Source organism: Monodelphis domestica, chromosome 1, assembly GCF_027887165.1.
Source record: "Monodelphis domestica isolate mMonDom1 chromosome 1, mMonDom1.pri, whole genome shotgun sequence".
NCBI classification, from domain to species: Eukaryota; Metazoa; Chordata; class Mammalia; order Didelphimorphia; family Didelphidae; genus Monodelphis; species Monodelphis domestica.
In genome coordinates, this window is record NC_077227.1 from 99,632,637 (window position 1) to 99,651,944 (window position 19,308).

At 32.0% G+C, this 19,308-nt stretch overlaps 1 protein-coding gene across 3 annotated transcripts in view; it reads right to left on the reverse strand.

The window, feature by feature from the left end:
* The window catches only part of ATRNL1 (attractin like 1), a 1,148,868-nt gene that overhangs the window by 993,564 nt on the left and 135,996 nt on the right, over positions 1 to 19,308 (reverse strand). For all 3 annotated transcript variants that reach the window (XM_001377496.5, XM_007478946.3, XM_056803697.1), the window contains exons 9-10: positions 16,479 to 16,662; positions 9,699 to 9,853 (exon numbers count right to left, since the gene is read on the reverse strand). In XM_001377496.5, the coding sequence (XP_001377533.4) occupies positions 9,699 to 9,853; positions 16,479 to 16,662 (339 nt within the window). The remainder of the gene's footprint in view (positions 1 to 9,698; positions 9,854 to 16,478; positions 16,663 to 19,308) is intronic.

Here is a 19,308-nt window from a genome sequence, read left to right on the forward strand (position 1 = left end):
AATCTATGTATGCCTTCAAACCTCTGACCAAATTAAACCTACCCTGAACATGTTCTGATCCTCTGAACTTCTAGTGTCTGCATCCCACACCCAATTTTCTTTTATTCATCTTGTATAAAATTTTTGTCTACCTATGTGTCCATATGTCTCTGCAGATAAAAAGTAGTATTTTATGGTTGTGATTCATTTTCTGTTAGGATTCCTAGCACTTGAGCACAGTGTCTGATTCACAGTAGGCCCTTAATAAATGTTTGTTTATTGATTGCTTAATAAATCAATCACATGAATGTCTAGTCAGACAAAAAATTTCTAGAGGTTGTTCCAATAAGGCCATTGCTGTGATTAAGATGTTAAGTAAAATATTCAGATCAAATGAAAGAAAATATATAGGATTTCAAAAATTTTCTAAACAAGCAGTTCTCAAATATTTTCGTCGCAGGATTTCAGGACCTCAAGTCTACTTAAAAAGATTAAAGACCTCCCAAAGAACTTTTACAAAGGATATTACTACCAAGATTTACCATATTCAAAATACAAATGGTTTAACATTATTATAAAAGTCATTTTGAACTTATAAGCACCTATAAAGGTCTCGGGATCCCTAGGACCACATTGAGAACCAAAGATCTAAGTTAATTTTTAAAATTAAGAATGTTAAAAATCCAAATCCAACTTAAACTATAATTGGAATTGAATAAATGTTTTAATATTTTATTTTTCCAGATGTCCCTCTGAAGATGATTTTTTTAAAGTCATCAACTAAAACAAAACACTATGCTTTATCAGAGCATTCCTGACACAGTAATATTATCTTCTATATGTAATCATGGTACAGCTCTCTCACTAAACTGCTATATGATCTTGGGCCCTTCACTTTAAATGTCTTTCTCTCATTGCCCTTAAAGATAAAATTATAAAGATGACAACTAAGTTCCCTTTTAACTTTAAGATGATTCTATAAACAGAGTACCGATTCCCTCTTCTATCTCTAGGTTCAATTTCAGTGGATTAGAATAAATGGATATGATGCTCAAGTTTAAATTCCCTTTAAGTTGCTAAACTGACAAAATAGCATTCTCTTTAATTGCTATTGTGTATTATTAAATCTCTCTATAAGATTGTGAACTCCATAGGGAGAGAGGTCTATTATGCATGTCTCATGGTATCCAGTAGAGCACATGTGTCTAATATCTGCTATGGCTTAAATATTTATATTATCTATTTTTCTTCTACAACATCCTATTATGATGTTTCTTGGTTGCACAGTCATGAGTCTGGATTCTTAAGTATAAATTCTGACAAACTATAATATCCCATAAAGGTGTCAAGTACAGTCCTAATGACAAAATAAGACTTGCCTAACGCCCACAGTAACTCAAAGCAGAGTCCATGGATTATTAGATGGTGAATATGTACCATAATCACCCCCAAAAATAATTAAAATGTCCTTCAGATTTCCAATTCTTCAGCATCAATGTTAGAATATGAGGAAAGAAGACAAAGCACACTAGGAATCACAAATATTTTAGACCATCTATAAATATTAATTACTGGTAACCTAAGAATGAGAAGTTTATCTAGTGCCCAAAAAAATTTTCATCATAAGAACTTAACCACATCATTGCTAACATTCTGCCTATGAATGAACCCAGAAGGAAAAAGAAAATTGAATATTACAAGGTAGAGTAGTTCATAAGCTCTAGGAGAGGCAAATAAAGGAGTCAGTAGAGTTAGTTCAATGGTAAAGTGCAAAATATCCTTCCAGAAGGCATTTGGTTATTCCATTTTACAGTGCTCTTTTTGAGTATAAGCAAAAAGGTTTTATCATGAAGATAATTATACATTATATACAAATATCTCTTATGAAAGAGAAAAAGTAGAGAAATTAAATTTAAAATCTTTTCTTCAAGCTAAGTAAATATGAACTTTGACATTTAAGATCTTCAGTACAAAGGTACACACACATGAGAAACAACAAAAAATTAGGCTGGAAAAAATAGTTCCGGTTTAATACACAAAAGAGGGTAAGAGAATGAATAAAGACTATTCCAAAGCTTCAAGCCTTCTCCATAAATATATTCTTCAAACAGAGCAATGAAAAGCACTGAACATCACAAGCATCTAGCTTGCAATTATTATTAAGAAATAAGAACAATTGCATTATAACAGATTAATTACTAATGTGGGAGCCATATGAAAACAGAGATATCTGTGCAATCAGACAACTAATTAACAAAAAGGTCAAAATCAACATCAAATTACAGGAAGAAATATGGGAAGATGTAAGATACAGATAATAGAAGACCCTTAAATGTTTATTATTATTTTTAGAAAAATAGCATTAAGCTGATAACAAGATGTGGCTTTAAAGAATCTCTTCCAACAAGGAGTAATTTATGTACATGTTATTATCATAAGATTAAATGCAACTGCCAAGAGCACAGTGTTCAAGGACTCTATGACTACTAAAGACAAGTGAAGCATAACGGAAGAAAGACAAAACAAGTAGCCATAATGAAGGAGTTTTTCATCAAATAACAGAGCTGGATTCAAATCCATGACACTTGTACACTGAACCTCATTTTCCTCATATGCAAAATAACAGGGGATGGACTAACTAGCCTTTGAGAATCCTTTAAACTTCAGATCTATAAATATATGAACAGGAGTAATCTCCCCAAAAGGCAAGCATAATCACTATTTTTAGATAAACAGAGCTAAATGATGAGTCCTAAGACAAAGATTTTTATCATGATTCTGATTAAGAGAAATTTTCAAGTTAGCAGCCTCCTGGGAGTAAAAAAATGTAAAGAGTAACTGCTCCAGTTCAAGGAGAAATTTTTATTCAGACTAACCTTAATCCAGGCTTCAAAGCCTAAAAAGCTCATAACTGGGAAGGCAATTATAAACTACTTAAAGTTTGCATCTCCCTGGTCTGATCAGCTAAGATCTCTGAAGAATATAAGATCAAATACCCAGCAAAAGGAACATAGAAGATACATGCCAGGACCTCTAGAAATGCAAAGTACATTTTTCCTGCCATTTTGGGCATATTGAATCATTGTTATCCATTATGAAATAATTGAGTGTTTGTATAATTCGTTCTTTAATATAGTTTCCAGAAAATGCTTCCAGGAAATTCAGGAAAAGAAATATATATATATATATATATATATATATATATATATTCTATCTCTATTCAATTACATGTAACTTAAAAAAATTAATTATATACTTAGCCAACAACAAAAAAACATTTAAATAAATGCATTTAAAACTTAAGGTCAAAACCACAAACTCCATATTGTTAACAATTTTAAATATATAAATTACATATATATGCTAATATAAACATCCTCTACTTTTGAGTTCTCTCTAGATTTCTTTTGATTTTTTTCTCTTGATTTTGTAGATGCCATTTCCCCAGTATTTGTAATTTCTAATACTATAATACAATCCATTACATTCAGATATCTCAATCTATTCTGTCATTTCTCCCAATCACTGGAATCGTTATTTACAGTTATTTTTTCATTACGAACAAAGCTTCCATGAATGTGGAATATGTACACAGCTTTCTAACCTTTCAATAACATCCTTAGGGCTTAATTCTAACAATGGGATTCTTAGGTCAATGAGCATGAACAGCTTTACAGCTCTTAATGTATGCCCCTTTTCTAAAAAAGTTCGTGCCTACCCTAGCAATGTAATTTCAGTCCAATTACTCAATATTCTTATCAGCATTTAATTTGGTCAACTTAACGCAACTAGTTCTCAGTTAATATACATTAACAGGACTTTATTTAGCTAAATTGGTCCTTAAGTAGTAAACAAAATCTATTACCAGGACCATACTCTTTCCAAATAATAATAAAAAATAAAGTAATAAAAGGGTTCACCAGCTGTAAAAAGCTCAATATTTCTGCTCCAAACATTCCCTTCTGCTAATTTCTAAAATGAAATCTGCCCAAACTTCCTTAAAATCTTGAGTAAAGCATTATGATAGCCTTTCTGTTCTACCCATTGTATCTCCTGTGACCAATAATTTTGTTTCACTTTGTAGTCAAGGTATGGCAGTGCCTGGGAGAGGACAGAACTGCCAAGTTGAACAGCTCACTTGCACTCAGAATAAAGTTTCAACTGACAGCAAAACACTTATATGGCTATATAACAGCAATACCCCATAATTATTGTTCAAAATATACAAGAATTCAGAAAATTCAGTATAAACATCTATAAACAATAAACCAAAAGGCAAGACAAACAAGTTATTTTGTAGCCTTCCTGCTTCTTAGTTCAATTTCAAATACCATCTATCTGATGTGCATCACTATTAGTCCAGTTCTTGGAATCATTTTTGCATAGAATGCTAAATTCTGATTTTATACCACAGTATGTTTTGTGTTAGAAAATGAAGGATCTATTTTCCCTTCTGGATAAACTGAAATTATGGGGGAAATGACCTATTTTCAGTCTCTCCCTAAGCACAGTTTATTTCTCCATTGCCTATAGTAAAAAAAGATTGTTTCCCAATTTGTTGCTTCCCTTCTGATTTTAGTTACATTGGTTTTGTTTGTACAAAAACTTTTTAATTTGATGTAGTCAAAATTATTTATTTTACTTTTTGTGACTCTTTCTAAGTCTTGCTTGGTTTTAAAATCTTTCCCTTCCCAAAGCCCCTGTGCTTTAATATTGATCATTTCCACAATTTTACATTTACCCAGATATACATACTTCAAAGGGAAAAACCCCCAACAAGAATGGAAAAAATGATATGTTTCTGTTTTTTTGCCTCAAAGGAAGTATTATAACTCTCTTAACACTAAAAGTTTCAATTTTGTTAAAGAAAAATAAAATTTCTGATTTAGTTTACATAAAATCTTTATTATTAAATGATTACTTTTAGATTTCAGTTTATCCAGAAGGGAAAATAGATCCTTCATTTTCTAACACAAAACATACTGTGGTATAAAATCAGAATTTAGCATTCTATGCAAAAATGAAATTTTGGCATCAAAACAAAACTCCGCCTTTAAGAGTAACAAAAGCAAAAGAGTAGATGAGAAAGACTGGCATCCTATATTAAATAAGGAGTTGTACATATATTTTATGTATTGGTTTTTGTTTCTGACTTCATCAAGGCACAGGACTATTAGTAGCATCAATAAATCAAGGGGTATGCATAGGTTAGTGACTTTTTAGCATCATTTCAAATTATTTTCCAAAAATAGCTGTTATAATTCATAGCTTTATCAGCTATGCATAAACATGCATAATAACTACCCAAAACCTTTAAAATGTCATTTTCTTTTTAAAAGATAGTAAATATCTTTGCCAATATGAGAGGTATGGACAATCACTTTTAATTAACATTGCTATAATTATCAGTGATTTTTGACATTAAATCATATGTATCCTGACACCTGACTTCTTCATTTCAAACCTTGCTATTCATATGCTTCAAACCATTTATCAATTGGGGAATGGGGTGGAAAGGAAACTAGACTAACAGTTGATGGGGGAAGGGGCAACTGGGAGTGGCAGTTGGGTCTTGTGACTAGCACTTCCTTCCTGCCGGGTTGTACTTCCTTCCTGGTGTTGGAGGAGAGAGGAGCTTGTTCAACCCAGTCTGGTGTGGTGTGCCTCTACTTTGTTCAGCCCGAAGACACAGGCTTCTGAAGGTTAGAACTGTTCTTGTTTGCTTTCTGTCTACTGCTAAGATTCTGAATTAGACAAAGCAGGACTGACATAGAGTAGATGGGAGTGGGAGAACCCTCTGCCAGCCTCGGGGCCTGGCCTCAACTCTGAAGCTGAGGAAAAAACTCCAATCCCAACTGGTTATTAAATTTTATATTATTTGAATTCACAGTCAGATAAGTGGACTATCTTTTCTGGTCATAGAGGGAGCTGAACTTCAGGTCAGGCATTCCAGGACAAACAATCCTTATCAGACCCATGCTGCTTCCTCTCAGCAGGGGGCATCTGTCTCCTTTGCCTCTCCAAGCACTATTCCCTCTCTCCCCTAAACTCCTACATACCCCATACAAACCTCACTTTATCCCCCTGTTTTCCAATCCTCCATTTCCTTTCAAAATAAATATTACAATGGCTATCATTTTTATATATTTGACTCAACTCCTTATAAATCTTGGAAAATTACCTGAGAAAATCCTGTAAGAGATATTTTCCCCAGTTCATTATGCTTCTTCTAATTTTAACTTGCATGGATTTTAAAAAAATTTAAGTTGGTATAACCAAAACTTTCCATTTTATCTTTTCTAATGCTCTGTCTGGTAATGAATTTCTTCCATATAAAGTCATAAACAGACAATTCTCCATTGCTCCTCTATTTTTATGATATATTTAACATCCAGGACATGTCCATGTGGAGTTTGTCACAAAATATCATAAGAGATCATAGGATAAACCTAGTTTTTGTCAGACTAACCATCTTTAAACCAGAAGTTATGTTCTGTTCCTACTAAATATATGTTACTGTGTTTATTTGCTTCTGTAAGTTGTAGACCTAATCTGTTCCCCCAATGAACAATTTTGAAAAAAGAAATTAGTCAATAAAAAATACTTTTGATGATTACTGTTTTATAATACAATAGAGAACTGATTCAGCTAGACTTCTTATTTTCACAAAAATTTAAGTATTCCCCTGGAGGATCTTAATATTTTGTTCCTCCACAAAAATTTTGTTATTGTTCTTTCTAGCTCTCTAAAACAATGCTTTGTTGATTTAATTGATTTGGGACTGATTAAATTAATTTAGGTAGTATTGACATTTCATCATACTGGCTCACTCTGACAATGAGTAGTTAATGTCTCATCACATATTTGAAGCTAGTTTTACTTCTTTTTGAAGCACAGATATTTATTTTATTTTTGCATTATATGTAACACAATATAATACATATTACTTTTAAATATATAATCAATTATAATATGCTTATCCAAAACATTAGCTATGTTGAAAAATCTATGTCTCATTCTTTTTTCCCCTCTCTCCTATGTTTCCCCCTTCCTGAAGAAATCTATAAATAAATTATCATATAAATTTCACCTTGCTTGTCAGGGTGTAAAACAAGAGATATCTTGCTTATATTGAAGGCCTGGGAAATGGAATGGAAAGGAATGAGACAAAAATCCAGGAAGAAGCTGAGTGGAAGAGCTTTCTCATACAGTGGGGGAATGAGTGGAGGAAGGATCAAGTTAAAGGGAGATGGTGCAGTGGACGGAGTGCTAGGCTTGAAGTTGAAAAGACCTGGTTTCTAATCTGGCCTTCAACACTTCCTAGCTGTGTGACCTGATCAAGCCACTTAACTTCATTTTCCTCTCCCTTTTGCTTCTGTCTTAGAGTTGTTACTAAGACAGGAAGTAAGGGGTTTTTAATTGTGCATGCAAGTTCAGAGAGGGAAAGAGACAGATAATATAAACTACACATAAGTATATATTAAATATAAACATATGCAAAATGCATACAAAGTTAAAAAATCAGGTAGTTTGGGGCAATAAGAAGTTACAGAGAGTATAAAACAAGGCTTCATGACAGAAGTTCTGAGATGGGAAGAAAGCCTGGTGCTCACATCTATGGGGGAGAAGAAAGTGCACTGGAGATGCTAAGGATAGCAAGGAGATCGAAGACTGAATGCTGTGTACCAGGAACAAAAATGAGGTGAACTTGGCTAGACTGCAGGGATCATGATAGAGAAGAGCCTTGATAAATCAGGCGATGGGGGCTCCAGACAATCTGTGAAGATCTTATCTGCTAAGCTGAAGAATGTGTTTTTGTTTTTGACAGGGAGCTTCTGAGGTGGTTTTTGTTTGTTTTTAGTTTGGGGTGACAGGAACAGAACTTGCTTTAGAATTATCAGTTTGGCAGAGCTTTCACAGGTGACTTAGTTGAACCTCTCTCTTTTACTGCAGAAGAAAATGAGGGCCAGAAAACACAAAGGGCCGTCAGATCATAGATCTAGAGCTGAAAGGCCCGCAGATCTTCTTGTCCAGTCTGACCATGTCACAAAAGAGTCTCAGATGATGAAGAGACCTGCTCATGTAAAACCTATAGTAAATGGTAGACTTAGGATTTGAACTCAGGTCCAGCATTTTCTTCCATTTCTAATACACAGGTTTCAGTAGTTTTGTTTTATTTTTTTAAAGCACGATCAAGTATAAGAAATCTGAAAACTAAAACTTAAGATGCTTCTGGGTAGTCAACGTGAATGTTACTTTCTCAAAAAAAAATTTTAATTTAAAAAAAATTAATGAGAAATTGTGTTATCCTTCTTGCTATATGAATTATATGTTATAAAATATTATTATTTCTATTTTAAAATAATCTGATTATAAGGTCCTCAAATCTTGCAATCATTCAGAGTTCCCAAGGAATAAGGCACCTGGGATTCCCTTTCCTTTCTTCAGATTCGGGGATTCTTTGTCAGTCTCTTGACTGAATAAAAACACCTCGATTAATCTTCCTATGCTTCTATTTTATTCTGTTTTTCAAATCTTTGACCTTGAAACACAAAAATTTGAATGCTGAAATTAATATGAATCAACATTTTAAATGACTTTAGAATATAGCAACTGAAGAACTCAATCTTCTCCATTAGCATAGAATGTGAAAACTTTTTGAATCATATGTGGCACAAGAGTTCCCAACCTGAAAAATTTATTGACAATAGTGTGCCACAAAAGTGTCATAATGTTATGAATTGAAATTTATCATTAATTTTGTATTATCTAATACCTAAAGCTTAGATTTTCAAATGAAACTTTATCTTTCCCATTATGAATCTCTTTTTTTCTATTACTACATACTTTAAAGATAAAAACTATTGACTTTACTTTTTAAATGAGTAAAACATAATCTCTATATGCTTCCAATTCCTAAATTGTATCATGTGCCTTGTGGTGCTGAAAAGCAACCCTAATTATAAGATATATCATTTTTCCCACCCAAAACATTATATCTTTTAGAATTAGAAATCAGGTATTTAATTTCTTCAATTAAACAATTCAAGAATTCCCTTAAGTACTGATTAAATACATTTTAGCTCACAAACTATTCTACCCACATCACAGGAAACAGTGCTTTTAACACTGAAATCTAAAAGTTATGTTTTTAGTATTTGACTAATATATTCATTTTTCAAGTAAGAAATTAATAAGAATGTAGACACAACAAGAAAATCTAAGTGAGAAAAATATTTAATCCAAAAATTCTCTTTCATGATTCTTTACTGCAGACTTTTTATTCCTCCCAAATCTTTCTGTATAAAACGTCATTTTAATTAAAAATGTCAGCTTTCCTTATATGAGTCTTCTCTACATTTCTTTCCCTTATGTCACCATAGTTCTAAGACACAGATTTTTTGAGGAAGTAAGTTCAAACTACATTTGGGTGTCATTCTAGTCATGCAAACTTCAGGGATAACATGTGTCTTTATATATATAAATTTTTTAGGGTTTTCCATCAAATAATTTAAAACTAATATTAGTTAAATTTGTTTGTTTTTCTAATTTCCCATAATCTCCCATACTTCTCACCTGCCATGATATATATAGGTAGCACTCACAATAGGCAATGAACATATGTTTGTATAAGTATATGCAAGTCTATTAGAGATTTCTGATTTTTTTGGGAAACATTAAAATTATCTACTTTTCAAATCTCACAAATGTATACATACCTATGTCATACGCCAAGAAATCAGCAGAAAAGCATTTTGCACCATTACTCAAGGAAGTATCATTATGGGTGTTTCCTCCAAAAATGAGCATAGCTCCATTGATAAGGACAGCTGAATGAAGATATCTAGCAAACCCACTTTCTTTCAAAATGGTCCTATAGAATAGAATTTTGAAAATAATTACAAAAGACACAAAGGCCTATTAGACAGTTGCCTAATTATTACAAAGTTTTTAATTGAATTTCATAACTTAGCAATCTATTTTCAGCTTTCCCTACAATTCATATTGATGGCCCAGATCAAAGTAATGTCATTTTACTTCAGTGAATTATAACACTGTGAATCATGTCATAAAGTATTTAGAGTTCCAGGCAATGAATGTGTCACATAAGAGTACTGTAACCATCCTTTTAACAACTTATGTCTTAAACTGACTTTGACATTCACAAATGAAAAAAAAAACTATCAAGAACATTAAGAGGGCATTAACACCAGAAATAACTTCAGCTTTAAATATGAAAAGATTGCCAATGTTAGTTAAATAGAGTATATTCATTTATGTTTCAACTCATTATTTATGACACTTTTTAAAAATCATCAGTTACTTAGAGAAAATATTTTAACAAAGTACATTTTGATAGGTACATTATTTTCTATGCCTATTAAAAATAATCAGGAAATAAAACTTGTAAATGTATACATTAATTCAATGCAACAAGTGTTTTAAGAGCCTCATATGTGCAAGGTACTGCACCACAGTACAGCTATGATGTTATAAATTAGGAATTCATAATTTACTTTTAAATTGCTACTGAAAGAGATGAGTGTAAAAGAAAGGTAGATAATAATTTTTAGTTTTACCCTTGAAGAATTCACTTTCCTTTTCTGTTAAGTAAGGGATCTCTGCTATGGGATGATATCAATGATCTTTTGCAATTCTAAAAATCATGTTATTACAACTCACTGATGGGGAGAGGGAGGCAGGCAAACGATTGTTTTATAATAAATTTTTATATTTCTACAGACAACTTTTGCTCTAAATGTCATAGCACCACATAAAAGAATTTAGACCCAAAAACTATAATAATTAAAAACTAAAAACACACATGCTTCAGAGAATTTCAAGTTGTAATATTTTAGTCACAAAATTTCAGCCAAAATTTAATGATCTCTAAATCTCTTCTCAGAAAATGATTGTGTCACTCAATTGTTACCATCAGATATTGACCAGAGTGTTTGAGGGTTTTCATAGCATAGCTATAACAATCACAAATTTGGCAAAGAACTTAAAATAGGAATTTAAAAATTTTATATCATAAAATGCTATTTCACCATAGTTATGATTACTAGTTGATGCAAGATTAGAAAGATTAAATAGTTTGAATTTTCACAAAATGTCTAGTGTTTTAAAATTATTTATCAAAAAATGATAAAGTAGATTCAAATAAGAGAATGATGTATAGATATCAATCCAAGATGATAACAGTGAAGTACATAAAATGTACAACATAAATAAAAACAAAGAAAAAATCTAGAAAGGCACATTATAAAGGTCCTTAAATTGAAGAGATCTATATCTATGTAGATATTGATATCTACATGTATGGACAATTAGTGGGAAATAAACTTAAAGTTTCTAAAAAAGTATAAATCACTTAAGAAGCATACACTGAAGAGGTAAAACTTTTCCATACATCTTACATTTTTGTATAATATTTCTATATGAAATCATTTTCAAAAATAAGAATCCTAAGAATTAAAATTATTTATAAAACCTGTCACTTTAGATAGCCCTCTAAAACTTATTATAGATCTCAATGAATATAAACAGATGCTTACATTTGTCCAGACATGTTCACTCCTTTTCAAAGTTAATTATCACACCAAGCCACTGGCATAGAATGTTAGATAATAACTGAATTTACATCAACAGTGATCAAAATGTATTGTGGCAAATAACACATTAATAGGACTATTGTTTATTCGTACATTATTTCCTATCTTTTCCCAAAATTTGGGGCCTTTTACAAATATTCTTTTAATTCATTGACCTTGGCAGCTAAGTGGCACACAGTGGCTAGAATGCCAGGCCTGGAGTCAGAAAGATGTAAGTTCAAATCCAGCCTCAGGTACTTTAATAGCTGTGTGGCCCTGGGCAAGGCATTAAACTCTATTTGCCTTAGTTTTATCATCTGTAAAATGGAGATAATAATAGCAGTCACCTCCCAGGAAAGTCAAATGAGATAATAATTGTAAAATGCTTAACGTAGTGCCTGCAATATAAGAACTAATAAAATGTTAGCTATTTTTAACTATATATAATTTACAATATTGCATGATGATTAAATGTGAATAAATTAGCTTTTCTGATCAATATAATGATCCAAGACTATTGCTAAGGACTTTTGATGAAAAAAGGATATCCAACACCTGAGAAAGAGACCAGTGGTTTATTTTTAAAATGAAATTTAAAAATTAAAAAAAAATGCCACTCTTTGAAGAAGCTTGTAAAAGTGCAGTGGAAGAGTAGGCAGCAGTGAGGTAGCTCAGTGGATAATGCACCCAGATATTTCCCAGCTGTGTGACAACAATTAACATTAACCCCTCTTGCCTACCTCTTACTACTAAGATGAAAGGTAAAGGTTTTTAAAAACTGATTTAGCTAACATAAATAATTTGTCTTCTGAGGCAAATAAATTCTGTACTCAAAATATCTAAAATTATAATCCTTAAAATACAGTTTCTTAAGGTGACATAGTTGTTGCTATGAAAATTTCCTAAGTCTAGTGATTTAAATAACTTTATGGTCAATTACAACAATATATTTTAACTTTGATGTATTTGAAGACATTTAAAAATAATTCAGTTGATGTACATTTATATTATCTAGTTTTAAATTTTTATTATTTAGTTATTTCAACATTCATTTTAAAAATGTGTCCCAAATACACTCTCTCCCTCCCATCCTTTCCCTGCCCACTGGGAAGTCAAGAAATGTGATAGTGATTATACGGGTAAAATCATGCAAAACATATTTCCATATTAGTCATGATCCAAAAAAAAGCAAGAAAAGTAAAGTGATAAAAGTATGCTTCAATATGGACTTAGCACTAGTCTCTTATCAACAATACAAGGATTCAGGACAATTCCAGGGACTTATGAAGAAAAATGCTTCCCACCACCACGAAAGAATGGACAGACTGAATGTAGATTGAAAAATATCATTCTTCATGTTATTCCCACCATGAATTATTCTCTAGTGTAAGCAATATCTTTTCTTTCACAAATTAACATGGAAATATGTATTGCCTGATAACATGTACAATCTATATCATACTATCTTCTATCTTATAAGAGAACACAGATTGTGAAATGTCAGAAAATAATTATTAAAAATTATATTAACATATAATCTGGGAAAAAAACTCATTTAAAAAATAAGCCACTTGTGAAGAGGGCTTGTTTTTATGGACTTCTGTCTTATAATTCTAGAGGATGCAATTTTTTTCAAAACAGTATCATCTGGGGGAAGCTGGGTGGCTCAGTGGATTGAGAGCCAGGCTTAGAGACAGGAGGTCCTAGATTCAAATCTGGCCTCAGATATGTCCCAGCTGTGTGACCCTGGGCAAGTCACTTAACCCCCACTGCCTAGCCCTCCACTCTTCTGCCTTGGAACCAATATACAGCATTCTGTCCCAAGACAGAAGGTAAGGGTTTAAAAAACAACAGTATCAGTCAGTTGCCTTGTTAGTGATTTTTAAAATAGACTCTTCAGGTAAATCCAAATCACAGACAGCTAGGTCCTGATGAGTTTGAACAAAGTATCTTCTGAAGTGACGGCATATATTTGAATTGTATGACTTGAAGTTATAATTATGTAAAATAAAGAAACTGGTTTCAGTCCAATGTAAATATACAGCGTAAATTCAAATAATGTGGCCTCGTTATGAGATTCATTATTCACACTCATCCAAAACTAGCTGTATTTCTTAATATTCCCAATAATCTGTGCCCAGAGGAAGGTAAGGCAAGTAATGCCTAGAGCAAATATTATATCAAAGAGTTAAATTCTTTGAAAGAGATCTTGATATTGTAAGAGCTAAGTTTTTCTGAAAGGTCAATTTGTATGTTAGACCCACAACACAGAAACATTTTAAGCACACTGTAATTGAGAATATAGTTATGAAAATAAAGATAATTTACACTCTAACCTTAATTGGTAATTTAAGGCTGATTCAAAATGTGAAATAAAGTTACAACCTCGGTGCCTGATACATTTCCTTAGCGATCTAGGAACAAGTTACAAATCATTATTCAATTCTGACATCCTTATGACTACATGTTAAATATTACTTTTATATTACAGATTTTAAAACTAAGAAACTTCTCATTTAGAGCCAAGACTCCCAGTGTTCAAGTTCAGGCTCTGCTAAGTACTAGTTATGTGTCCCTGGGCAAATCAATAAACCTCTCCAAATCTCCAGGTGACTCTCAAAGCCAATCAACTGCAGAACAATTGCCATTCCATAAATATACCACAACCAAGGAAATGATGATGGATAATATTGCCTTTTAATCTATTGACAATAAACGAAATGCAAATGAAAGATATACTATTTTTATCTCTCTGTGTATAGCTTTTTAAAGGGTCAGGGGTGGGACATGTAGTGAAATGAAAAAGGAAAAGGTCACACGTGATTTCAAAGTGGCAAATAAAGGCAAAAAAAGGAAAAGTCCATGTAATTTAGTAAGATGTATATAAATAACTGTCACACTATTATAGAACAAAAAAATTCAATTTCACAAGATTATCATCTATTCACAAGAACTCAAAGAGGGATAAGATGTCTAAAGAAGGCAGAATATGTAATGGCAATGTGTTTTAAAAGGAAGAAGCACTCCCCTTGGGGACTGCAAAACTAAAATTCGATGTCTAAAACTATAGAAAGAAAAATCTTTCAGAAAATCTAATCAGAAATTTGCCCACAATATAAACAAAGCCGAACACCAAGTAAAAATTATAACAATTCGGTAGATAGCAAATCCTAACAGATTGCTTTAGTTATCTTCTACAACTGAGCAATATAGATGTCAGTAATACCAAGAGGAAGGGATTGACCATTTTATATAGCACCTACTGTGTGTCAGACTCTGTGATAAGAGCTTTAAAAATATTATCTCCTTTGATCCTCACAACAACTTTGGCAAGATAGATACTGTTATTGTGCCCATTATACAGAAATTTTTGAGGAAACGAAGACAAAGAGGTTAAATGATTTGCCCAGGGTCCCATTGCTGGTATCTGAGGCTACTTTTAAACTCTTGTCTTCCTACCTATGAGCCCAGGGTTCCCTAATCAGTATATTATCTATTTCTGCATTAGACATTATCTTGATGCTTTCCACTGGTCTTACATTTCTATCCATAAACTAAGAAAAGTGGGGTGCTTGTAGTCATGAATAAAACTGCAATTAGAAAATAAGAATGAAGAGGTTAAAGAAACAAGAATTATTAAACTTGGGGGGGGGAAGCTGCCCGGCTCTCTCTCCTGGTCTTTAAATAGGGTAGATCAGTTGGGTCAAAATCAAATACAAATAGGAGCCACTACTATATAGCTACTTCCTTGTGACTATATATACTGACTTAGTTTTAAAGTTAATGCTATCTATGTTTTTATTCATTTAAATAAATCTTTGTATAAAATGACTCTCCGCCTACTTTGGCTCTCTCTCTCTCTCTGCTTCCTCTTCTAAATACATGCATCTCTCAAGATATAGTAAGTGAAATTGAATGGGCTTTTCAGCCCTCCTAGACACGTGCTTTTCTTATTTTTGTATTTTCTTTATTTCTTAATCTTTAATAAACCTCATAAAAATACAATACTTTTGGCAGAGAAACTAATTTTAAACGTTACATTTCTCAAGTGTATTTTAATCTAGTTTTATGGCACTGCACTACACAGGGGCCACACATGTGTTTAATGCCTCTAGGGCAGATGTTCATCTTTCTAGAGTGTTTTCAAATTTACAAATGTCTGAAGTTCTAATGTTGGTTATATGAACTTTAAATGGGACTTCATCAAGTTACTGGTCATAGTCCTTACCATGGAATACCAGTGTATATACCAAAGTAGAAGGGACCATAGGAATATTCATTAAGAAGGAAGTATGTAAATTTATTCACTATTTCCAGAACACAATTAGTTTTCCATAAGCAGAAATGAAAGGGTGATAACATAAAAAAAAGAAGAAAAAAAGTTTGAGCCACTTAGAATGACAGGATTCTGATTATAACGGAATTCAAATCATTGGTTAAGATTTTTCAAATAGGTAGGAGTCTTCTTGGTCTCAGACCAAACCAGAAAGTTGCCTGCCTTTTGGGACAGCTGCACCCCATGCAGAACTATTATTATATTCCCATTTCAACTGTAATTAGTTCTTGAATTAAGCAACTTAGTACTAGGATCAGAGGAAAAGTTAAAATTTTCTATAGAAATTCATAGTAATTTACACTACCATTTCCCTTCTTTATGAAAATTTTTTCCCATGAGGAGATTTTTATAAATTTCTAGAAACCAATTCAATTCAAAGACTGATAAAAGTCTAAAATATTATTTTCTCTTTTATTTTCCATGATATCCAATTACTTTAAAATATAGTGAAATAATACAGAATATCTCATTTATTCCACTATTCCACTTAAATATTAATCAGTACTAATATCACATTTTTCCATTCCCTTCTCTTCCTCTTTTCTTTTCACCAAAAAACATTTACTTACCATGTCTTGGTATTAACTTCATATTTATAAAGGTCATCTACTAGTCCATATTTGTTGCCTGGTAAAGCTTTATAACCTCCATGTACATAAATAGACTTTGTCATTTCATCATACACACTTGTGTGGCCATATCCACCTTGGACAATTGCTCCTTTTGTTTCTGGAACAAGCCATGTATTGGATACTAGAAGGGAAAGAAAATAAATATAAAGAAAATATTACATTTCTAACAGTTAAAAATATAGCTATGTTATAAATATAATCCCTGAAAATACCTTCAAGTTGTTAATTCATTTTGCATTTCTTCAGTGAATATATGATACTAACTATAGAATAGATATGAAATTGAAAAGTGACACTAGCTACTTATAAGAGAGAAAAATAAGGGACTTTAATTATAGTGGATAAGAACTTAGATAAATTATCTATTTTAAAATAATTCTGACATTTCATTTCATAGCTAGAAAATTGGCACAAATGACCAAAGATGGAAATAGCCTATGGCCTATGTTGGACGGGCCTATAGGAAAACAAGAACACTAAAAGACATATGGTAAAGCTGTAAAGTGGTCCAAGCATTCTGGAAAGCAACTCAAGAGTTATACTAAGTGGCATAAGATTGTGACAGAATATTATTTTGCTATAAGAAATGACAAGCCGGACGCTTTTAGAAAATCCTGGACTTACATGAATTGATGCAAGTGAGCATAACATTATAAAGCAATATTATATGATGATCAACTGTGAATGATTTAACTATTCTCAGCAATAAAATGATCCAAGACATGATGAAAACTGCTTTCCACCACCAGATAAAGAATTTATAGAGTCTGAATGTAGATTGAAGCACACTATTTTTTCTTTATGCCTTTAACTTTCTTGCTCTGTTTTCTTTCATATTATGACTAATATGGAAATTTATTTGTGTGACTGTATGAGTATAACTCTACATCAATTTGTTTGCTATCTCATAGAGAAGGGATGGAAAGAATTTGGAATTCAAAAATTTCAAAAACAAATATTAAAAATTCTTTTCACATGGAATTAGAAAAAATAAAATATTTTAAAAATATCAAAAAATAATTATACTAAGAAAGGGACCAACATGTCTATAAATGCATATTTAAGTCCATAAATATCTGAGTATCTTTGATATCGATATCCCACTACTAGGTGTGTGTATGTATAAATGTATGTGTATATACACATATATCTTATAAACACACACACCAAGGAAGTGAAAAATACAGCTTCTACATAAATCAAAATATTCCTAGATATACTTTTTGTGATAGGAAAAAACTAGGAACAAAGTACCTGGCCATCAATCAGACAATAGTTAAACTAATTATGGTATATAAATATAATGGAATATTAATGTATCATACAAAGAATGAAAAAATATGAGTAATTTAGACAAGCATGGAAAGATCCATATGAACTGATATAGAATGAGTTATATTTTCCAAAGATGTACATATAGATGATGAGGTCCACACATGCACTACCCAAACTAGCTCAGCATTTGAGTGACTCCAAAAGAAAGTGTGGGAGAAAAGAGCTAGTAGGATGTCTACCAAACTGACCATCCATAGAGCCATCATGCTAGCCTCACTGTTGTATGCCTGTGAAACTCTCAGAAGACATGTACTCTTAAAGAAGTCAGAAGAGGTGATGAAGACACTCCTCTATGCCATAGTTTTATATTTTGATAGCTTCATATACTGTAATAACAAGAGTAGTTTCAAGTATGGCAAAGTTATTCATTCCTGTGTAGAGTGTATTAACATTATCAGTGGATAGAGTGATGAATTTGGATTTGGAAAAACTTGAATTGAAGGACTTCCTTTGAAAATAGTTATGTGACAAATCACTTCATCTCTCTGCTCATCATCAGTAAAATTAGTATGGTTGAATTCCAAATGCCCTTCTACCTCTGAATCTATGATCCTACGCACCTATACTTGTAAATAAGTTGTAAAAGTGTAACATCTTACTATAAAATCTCTAAGGTCCTAACCCAATCTACAATTTACAAATACAGAAAGTCATAGCATAATCACTAACCTACAAATGAATTTTTGGAGTATAGTCCATTCATTAATTGGTGACTATTAATATTCTGAAAATTCACAAGCCTTAGAAAGTAAGCATTTGTTTTTTAAATCAAAAAGAAAAATATGCATAGTAAATCCTTCTTTGAAGCAGTTAGGTAGTATAATGGATAGAGCAGAATACCTATAATCAGGAAAACCTGAGTTCAAATTTAACTACAGAGATCCAGTAGCTTTGTGACACTTGGCAAGTCATCTAACCTCTAATAGTCTTAACTATAAAAATAGGTATTTTAATTAAAACAAAACACTGATATCAAACTCACCTTAAGACTCACACTGAGCTTCTTGGAAAGTTTATGAGGTATTGCTAACCTAAAGTGGAATAAATTTCCCTCTATCTATTATTATACTTACTACACAGGATTATTATGAGAATCAAAAGAGATATTTGTAATGCACTTAGGATAGAGGCTGGCATATAGTAGGTGCCACATAAAAGTTTATTTCCTCTCCCACATCCCTTCTTTCATGGGTCACCAAAGATTGTCTTTTGGAAATTGATGAGATATAACAGGCTCTTAGTAATGCCATATGACTTCAAATCATGGAAAAACATGTTATCACAATAATTTCACATAACAAAGGGAAACAAGGAGATACTTATTATCTAAGAAGTGGCATAAAATATGTCAGCATATAGATAATTTTTAAAAAGAGGTATATCATAAAGGGAAGTAAAAAGGGGAGATAATAGATTTTCAAAACTTTCTACT